Below are 9,165 nucleotides of genomic sequence, written 5' to 3'. Positions count from 1 at the left end.
TTACCTTTTTCTGTTTCTCCTCCCTTCCTCTTTCTCTTTGGGCTCAATTCCACGGGTTTTAAGGTTCTTCTGCTTCACCAGCACCAGTAGAACAGGCAAGCCACACAATCAACTGCTCTGATTTGGGAAATTCTCACCCTAGAAGGCCCAAATCCAACTTTTTTCTATCACTGACGAGCCAGTGGACAAGGGGTATGAAGGACCAGTAACCAGAGTCTGTCCAGAGACATTGTGTAGTCAATTCTATTAAGATAGTTGCAGTTATTTTACTTCAAGTTAAGGAAAGACAAGATTTCTTTGACCTGGCTGAGGACGACAGGACACAAGCTCAGCTCAGTCCTTTGCCCTTGAGGGAGAGATGCTGTTTTCTCTGTATATTCTCTGACAAGGACACTGGCCTCCCTGATAATTTTGGCAGTTTCCCTACAAACAGCACTTCCCACACTTACATGGCAGGTTTGCAGATACTATTTAAGACCTTGTAAACTCCAATCTGGAACCACATAACAACTGTACTCATCTGAAAACATAACATCAAGTACATTAATGCAGCAAGGGAAGGCTCTAGTGAATGATTTTGTCACTGACGAACAAGTAGGTCCTTTTCATTCCCATCGTGACAGCTGGATTTATAAATCCAGTATTAATTGGCATGGATGTTACCCAACCAACAGCTGCCACTAGAAAAGGTTCATCCCTGGGCCTGAATTTCCACAAATATTCTTAAGAACAATTCTACAAGCCACACTCTGTGCATGGCACTGAAATAGGTTCAGGCTGTATGCAGCTGAAGCCTGTGTTTCCCACACCATCTAGTGGCAATCCTGCAAATGTGATGGGAATTAACATCTCACCCACAAGACAAAACCAAAGAGAAATCATTGCTAGGCCTGCAATGGACTCATCACAGTGCTGGGGACTTAGAGCTGCTTCAAGACAGCACATTTCAAACCTACAAACAAGCTGAACATGCTGGGGCCTGTGGTATTTACAGGAATGCTGAACTAGATCATTTATTTCACAGCAAAGCAGCACCAACGTACTGAACGTGGGCTCTGAGGAGAGCAGTAGTGCCAGGAGAGGTCTTGGGTGCTTCATTGCTACACACACACACACACACTCTCAAGTGTCTCATGTTTGCTGCTGCCAGTGATGGGAACATCACACCAGATGTGGTGAGGCTGCACCCTGACACAGACACTGAGACAGAGGCACCCGCAGAGAAGGAACATGGTATGAAAATACACCAATGGCAAGAGCTTGCTGAATCTCATTCCTGAAAAAGAAGATGCAAAAAGTCTTCACTTTGTTCCCCTCCCACAGTAAATTAATGGAGTATTTGAATCCCTTCCTGCTGTCAGACCCCAAGTCAGTAGACTTGTGCTTCTGGAGCAGCAAGAGGAAGGAAGGAGTGGGGTGTACAGGACCGAGACAAAACCACCACTGCACAACTGACCTTACAGACTGAGCTGGAAGGTCAGAGGATGGCCAGCTATGAAGACAAGGGGTTGAGCTCTGAGTAAGTTTGGACAGAGTTCTCCACAAGCTCTGGAGGCATTACTGATCATGCCCTCACTCTGCAATCCAAACCCAACTGACTCAAGCAGATTTCTGGTGCGCAGATCTAGAAAGTAACAGGAAGTACAGCAAGATCTTTCTGGGATTATCAAGTTCCTCCTGCTTCCATTATACCCTGGACACACTTCACTCACTTTGGCTGTATGTGTAACTCTTGAGGAAGAGCTTCAGGAATCAAGTTAAAATATGAATTAGACTTCAAGAAGGTTTCAAACAGATACTGGATTTATTGGTCAGCTATGAGTAGGAAAATACATTGGTAAAGAAAAAGAAGACCCTGTATATAAATATAATACTAACTAGTTAAAATTTGACCAAGAAGAAAGTTCCACTGAAGAGAACAGTAAAAGCCCTTGTTTACCATCAGACCATATTCAGTTTCCCATTTATCTTATTGAAGAGCTGCCTATAGACAAATGCAACATTCTTTGAGCTTAGTGCAGATAATGTGCTGGTTTTTGTTACATGAATGGTAAACAAGAGTTAGTCCAGTGCATTACACATTATACAGAAGTACTGTGAATAAAGACTAAGGTATTCTATTTTAGACACTACTTAAACATACCAAGACACTTAAGTGTTACAAATTTATGCAACCAAAAGAAAAGAATAGCAGCTAACATACTAAAAAATACTGTGTCCGGCTGGATGAGAAAGGCCTTGCTACTGAAGCGGTTAACTGAACTTTTCAAAGTTTTACAGTGTAATTAGTTTTCTTTTTCCCCCTCCCCCACAATGGTGTTGCAATTATTTTGTCTTTCATACAGGTTTTGCATGGTTGAAAAAGCAAAGCATAAGCTATTTTCTAAGCCTGCTCTAAAAAAAAAAAACAACCTTGAGAGATTGCTGAAGTTATATCAAAGATGCACACAATGTTCTTAAAATCAGTTCAGTCAAATGCTAGCCAAATTTACCTTTAATTTAAAGCTGCTAAAAGGACAAAATAATTACAACACACACCAATTTATATGCTCTTCCCCCCTACTTGTGTTATGTTAAAAGCAGTAACTTGTGGTATTAGTCTTGTACTCTAAACAATTGTTTTAGTTAAAGGTGTAGTTCAATTTACACTTTCAAACCCAGAATTCTTGGTAAATGTAAATAAAACTAGAAAAGATACGGCAGAGTGTACTTGAAGTGGAAAAAAGCCTGGTCTTAACTAAATAAATCCTTTTAACCCCAAGGATGTTCTGTGACTTTTTGCTATATGTGCTTTTACAACAAGAACACTGAAGGTACATTATGGCAACACCCAAAACCACCTCGAATAAAAATATTGCAAATAACCATTTCATGTTAAAAACTATGAAGCAAACATTTTGATTTTGTGAAGACACGGTTTATTGCCTTATTCTATGTTATAGCTGGAAATTGAGACTTTTGAGTTAGATTTGTTTGACACAAGAATGTATTTTCTTTGAAAGATTGTTTGACAAAGTTTATCTCAGCTCTGTTTTGGTGCCATCTGGTCTTTCCCTATTTTCAAAACATTTCTCCTTCCTTCCTTCAGCCCCCGAGTCACAGCTGCAGTCCAGTTAAAACCCAGTGAAGTCAAAGGAGTGCCTTCAATGGATTCAGAGGGTTTTCAATCAGGACTGGGTGGACTACTAAAAAAGCTGGAGGAAATGGTTATTCAAATGGACCCTTAGACCATAAGGTGACTAAGCAGGAACAGTTGTGTCTCCAAAAGCACAAGGGGCCATATTTTCACATGCTGTCATAAATTCAAATATTTTTTAAGACTAAGCAATAGAGGAGAACACATACTGGATAAAGCTCAAACCTTTAGAATCTAACAAGTGCACTCAAGCTCCAGCATCTATTAAAGTAAATTATCCCCCTCTAAAAAAATACAAAATGAGTGCGTGCTTCCCTTCCCCTTCTGTAAAGCTTTCTGGACTCCTTACACAATCCAGATATCAGAAAAGAAAAATAGTTTGCTTAGTCTGACAAGCTAAATTGGCTTATCATTACTGGAAATTGTCATGATGTACATTACCAAGACATCATTAAGGAAACATGAGTAAAACACCTTTTATTCACACTTTACAAAAAAACCCCAAAAAACAAACAGAAAAAAAATAACACTACGCATTAAATCTACTACAGCAATACTACCAGCATTTCAATGTACTGATTATAAACTGGACATGTTTGGTGTTTTTACAACTAAAACCAAAACAAGAAAACCCCAAGAGATCAGGTCCCAGACAAGGATTCAAGATCAAAATTCCTCATATTGAAATTTTAAAATGTACATTTTACACATCCGAACTGTTTGTAATTTTTACTTTGAGCTTAAAACAGAACGGTTTGAGCACACTTGTGTGCTGACTACTTTTCAATAAAATTTTGAATCATTATTACCAATTCACTCTCTTATATATAAAAAATTCACAATATTTAGAAAGTTTTCTCTTAATGCTCAGTGTCCTTTTGCTTCCCTGCCCGCAGCTGAAACAAAAGCTGTTTAAGACCAAGCTCTAATCTCCATTATTAATTTTTTTTTTTTTTTTTTTTTTTTTTACATTTGATTATTCAAGTTGTATTAGTTTAAGGAGATGATGAATTCTCCCTTTTAGGATACAAATAGACAAGTTAAACTTGTAAGCTGTTACATACTTGGCTTCATGACACAAATGGCACTGAGGGTACACTGTAACTTCGGTCTTGCTTGACACTTTAAAATAAAACTTGGTCACTTTAAAACATGATCTGAAGAATTGTCTTTGGGACCTGTATTGAAAATGCATTTATTTTACACTGCTTCATTAATAGAAAATGTAGGGCTAGGTTTTTATCTTCAAGGAATTATACTTTCAGAAACTGAGGAACACACAAACGAAAGAGAATCCACATGATAGTAACTCTTAGTGGGAAAAACGGCACTGTGCAATGACACTGAAAGAAGCAGTGCATGGGCATTAGAAGCTAGAAACTGTGTACCCATAACCTGAACATGTTCCAAAGTGTGATATTCAATGCTTCACAAAGGAAAAAAGATGCCACAGCTTATACAAAAGTATCTTCATAAAATTTTCACAAGTGTTAACATTATTTAAAAAAATAAAAGAGGATGCACAGGATCTCTCTGCATGCACAGGCAGTGCTAGTTGAGAACAAATTTAAGCAGGCACAGTGGAGATAGGACAAATATTTAAAACAGAAATGAAGAAGCTGTACACAAGTATCCCTAGATTTTACTTCAAAAGTTAGAGATGAGAAAAATGTCTGAGTGTACACACATCAGCAATAACTTTCAATCCATACAGGTCTACTTATATTCACTGCTCAGCTTATCTGTTCTGTGAGAACTCTATGCCTCTTTCTTTTTTTTTTTTTATCAGAAATAGAATGTATTTAGTTATCTCTGTTAGATATTAAGATTTTATAGGTTTGGATTTTGAAAGCAATGTTCTCAATTGAACTTAAAAAGTAGTATAAAAGGGCTAACGAAACCCTAACAGTGCAAATCATTAGCAGAGAAAACCTGTGACAACCTCTTTTACACGCTGGCCTTTATAACACATGAAAACAGATAAAAATTTAGCCTTAGTTTACAATACAATCATTTTCCAAATCTGATTTTTCTTTTTTTTTTAAAGTACAAAATCTCATAAATCAGGTTTTCTGTTGTTCATATACAATCAATAAAGGCTAAATTCAAATTCTATATTTTACAAACAAGTCTGAAAAAGGAGGGAGTGAAGTACGGAGAATGTTCTGTGGATGTTCCTACTGGCCTCAAAAAAGTAGTGCTACAGATAACTGTGCAAAGAGAATACACTGTATAACAATTCCCTATTTCAAGGCATGAAAATGTCACGTTGGAGAAAAGAAACAGGAAGGTTAATCGTAACGTATTAAAGAAAGGTGCAAATGCACCAATCGCTGTGGAACAGTATACAAAGTATATTGGGCTCAGAATTGTGTCTGTTGATAGCACCTGGCTTTTACTATGTCTTTAGCAAATAATTAGATTTAACATTAAGATTATTAAGAAAAAAAATCCCTGTTGGCCATACCTCACTCCTCTATATTCAGATTTTACAATTGTACAAGTTAGATTGAGGTTGCCCTCTAAAATGTATTTGACTACCTCCTGCCAGGGAGATGGATTCCATTTACAGGAGGCAGGAAAGGCAGCAAAAGCTCCAGTTGTGCAAAAAGTGAGAAGTGGTCAGAAGGGATGAGTGGATGTGGACAACCACTTATATTGTTCTCTATTAACCAATGATGATCCAAAGGTCCAAGAATGCCAAGTATGTTTAGCTGAGGTTTAGAGTAGAAAATGTAATCAATAATACCCTAAAACAAGAGAGGAAAAAAGATTATTGTTAGTAATTTATTCTTGTCCCAAGTTATTCTTCCAAACAAGAGGTGAGCTCAGTGTTATGAGTAATGAAATATCCCATTCCTTCTCTAAAGCACATCATCAATTCAGGAGATTTCTTCTTCCTATATCCCATGGGATGCTCAGTATAGATTAGGAAAACAAAAGAAAAGGCCACCCTTTATTATTTCTCCTATGCTTCTGTGGGTTTCAATTTCCAACCTCCTACAGAGCTTCAAATCACATTTACCTGATTTTAAAGAAAAAAAAAAAAAAAATCTTTGTTTTCCCTGGGCAACAAAAAACTGAGAATTTTCCAGAAGCACCATGGATTATTTCCTTGCAGTTGACACCTTAAGTGCCCCTGTCCTTTAGCTTGGAGTATTAAAACACAAACTCTTACTGTTTACAGGGAAGGTTAAGAGCACCCCAATTCTTGCAAAGCTAGTGTAAGTTACTAAAAAGAATAAGATGGTTTCTAGGAGACTGAAGTGTTGAGCATTCTAGTTTGCTATGTTTTAAGTATAAACTTGGTGAATTTAACTACACAGATTAACTTATATAACAACTTCATAGAGATTAACTTATATAACAACTTCATAGATCAAATCATATTAGTTACACTTGAATACGGAATTTTTTTCCAAAATATAAGCAAGTCCTTACCTTGAAGTCGAATGTGTAATTTGTATAAGGCATTAGACCATTCTCATAGGCACTCTTCAACTTGAAACCATGTGTAATTCTTCCATTTGTTGTCCCATTCTTTCCATTACAGCTGAAGTTAGTAAGACTTTCATTGTATCTCAGTTCCTTAAAATCTTTGTGGTTTGTTTCCACTCCACCAGTGCTCAAGTACTCAACAACACCTGTGAGGAGACACATTACAAACAAGAAGGTATTAACAAGCATTCAGCAAGTAAGTGTGTGTAGGTACTTGAAGTGAGGCATGTAACTTTAGGCTTTGTATAAGCAAAACCTTAACAATACACAGTACAATCAACAGTAGCTCTTATAAAATACTGCAGGGCAATGTATATGTATATCAAGAGCAAATGCCACCCAGAACAAAGAGACATGCTTTGATTAGAAAAAAAGAGAAGGTTAATAAGGAATAGATTGGGAAAGGGAAGATGAAAAAAAATCTGAAGTAAAATTCTGTCAATGCTAGTTATTGGCTGCCTCTTCTTGCTTTTATGCTCAGGTCCTGCCATTCAATGCTCTTCAGCTGAAGTGTTGCAAAAAAGCCAACTTCTGAACCACTGCTTCCAAAGAAGTTAACTTCCAAGAGGCTGCAAAGCCAAATTGATTAGATTTGTGTCATAAAACTATGATTGTGCCTCAACTTCAGAACAGCTGTGTTAAAGTTCTGGAAGGTAAAAGAAGCAGTTAGTTGTTCTGAAAACACAACCAGGCACATGAACTGGTGATTGCAATCACCACTACTGATACTGGCCTTCCTGGGATCAAAAAGAATCACATTCCCATTACTGCTGAGCAGTAACTGCTCCTTAAAACCCTAAGAGATGTTAAGAGCTGCCAAGATGAGGCCAGAAGGAAGGGGACCAGGAATGGAGATTATTATGTTGAACAACCAGCAGTAAGAAGGAAGGATGGCTCTTGAGTACAGCACTTCAGCTGGGACCTGAGAAAGCCAAGGTGGCAGGCACTGAATGTTTTCTTTTCTTGCACTTTATAAAGTTGTCACCAAGTCAAGAAACAAAGTTCCATGTTAGTAAAGAGCTTCTGAAGGGGATGTATTGAAATTTAGAAATTCTAAAACATCACAGAAAATTATTTGTATGGTAGCAAATTTAAAGGTAAAAAATTATCTTTTCGTGCTTAAAAGTTAAGAAAACCCAATTATCAGCAACAAATTCATGTTTTCAGTTATTTTTGGAAGATATTTTAAAATACAAGAACAAAGAGGAAAAAAAGTCACAGTAGAAATGCTTCTGAAAGATCAGACACAGCTATACTAGAACACAGGCAGTAAGGTCACTCACAAATACAACAGTTCTATCTTCTCTCCCTTCTCTCCCCTTGGTACCTCTAGAGCTTATATTATCAAACAATGCATTCTCTAAGTTGAAAAACTTAAATTGTTACACACTTGAAACAGTCTAAAGAATAAGAAATAGAACTCTTACCAGAGTCTGGTAGAGAATTGAGATCTGCACACAGTACAAGTGGAATGGTTCCAAGTTCTCCCGAAACACCAGGTTTGAGACTACGAGAAGCTTTATCAATAATGTTCTTTACCTCAGACAGGAACATCATAGTCTGAACCAGCTTCACATCAGAATAATCTGGGTCCCAATGCATATGTGCATTAGCTACAAGAACTAGCTGCTTTTCCATCCCAAGATGTGGCTTTCCAGCTAAAATTTAAAATCAGTTATTTATTTAAAATCAGTCAGCAACAGAAAACACTGCTACAGAAATTTAAACAAAATGTTTGAGGGGACAAAAAAATAAAATACCAGTATGACTTCAAGAGGGTTAATACCATTTGAATGAAGAGGGTCAGATAACTCCTCTTACATTTAACAAGCGTTTTAGTTGATATAAAGCACTAGGAATTATATTTCACATTCAAGACCAGTAACAGACTATCTGTTACATGTAATGCTTTTGTATTCACTGAAAATTAACATAAGTAACAGATAATCCTAATTACAGGCAAATAGCGTTGTTCTAAAAAATTACAGCAGCTTTCCTCAGCAGCTTTCCTCAGGCTCTGTTCATATCTTATTAGGCAGCGAGCTCTGAATTCTAAGTTATCCACATTCTAAGTTACCTCTCTTGGTAGAAGTGTTTCTTGAAAGGCTTGTTTGCTACAATCTGAATTAATAAAATATCATTTGGATAAATATTAACACAGGTTGAGTAGGTTCCCACTGTGATACTTATAAAGCCAATTTACATTTCCTAAATTAAGAATGACAGGGCAGAACAAACAGGTTGTATAAGCATGACAGTAAAGAAAATAAGTTAAAATGATGCAGGTACATGATCCAGAAACACACAACTAACACCACCTGATTCTTTGATACTTGTACATAATTTTAAGAAAAAAAAAACAAAACCAAAACCAGACAACAAAATCACTCAAACTCAAGTATTTATATCTTTTCTTTCCTTAAAAAATGCAAGTGGGGAAAAAAAAAAACCACTTCAGCATTTAAGCAATATGACTCTTCCCCAAAATCCTCTTTTGAAATAAAATTGTCTGAACATACAATCTGCAAAGC

The 9,165-nt window shown here is 36.8% G+C and overlaps 1 protein-coding gene across 3 annotated transcripts in view; it reads right to left on the bottom strand.

Annotated features, from left to right (window-relative positions):
* Positions 1 to 1,781: 1,781 nt before the first annotated feature.
* Positions 1,782 to 9,165, bottom strand: part of LOC121657792 (CCR4-NOT transcription complex subunit 6) — a 33,024-nt gene continuing 25,640 nt past the window's right edge. For all 3 annotated transcript variants that reach the window (XM_042013889.1, XM_042013892.1, XM_042013890.1), the window contains exons 10-12: positions 8,062 to 8,292; positions 6,578 to 6,780; positions 1,782 to 5,886 (exon numbers count right to left, since the gene is read on the bottom strand). In XM_042013889.1, coding sequence (XP_041869823.1) covers positions 5,674 to 5,886; positions 6,578 to 6,780; positions 8,062 to 8,292 — 647 coding nt within the window. In that variant the 3' untranslated portion in view covers positions 1,782 to 5,673. The remainder of the gene's footprint in view (positions 5,887 to 6,577; positions 6,781 to 8,061; positions 8,293 to 9,165) is intronic.

Source organism: Corvus kubaryi, unplaced genomic scaffold (assembly GCF_017639235.1).
Source record: "Corvus kubaryi isolate FWS band 111438036 unplaced genomic scaffold, C.kubaryi_AGA036_p1.0 split1-37374, whole genome shotgun sequence".
NCBI classification, from domain to species: domain Eukaryota; kingdom Metazoa; phylum Chordata; class Aves; order Passeriformes; family Corvidae; genus Corvus; species Corvus kubaryi.
This window is presented reverse-complemented; position numbering and strand designations above follow the sequence as displayed.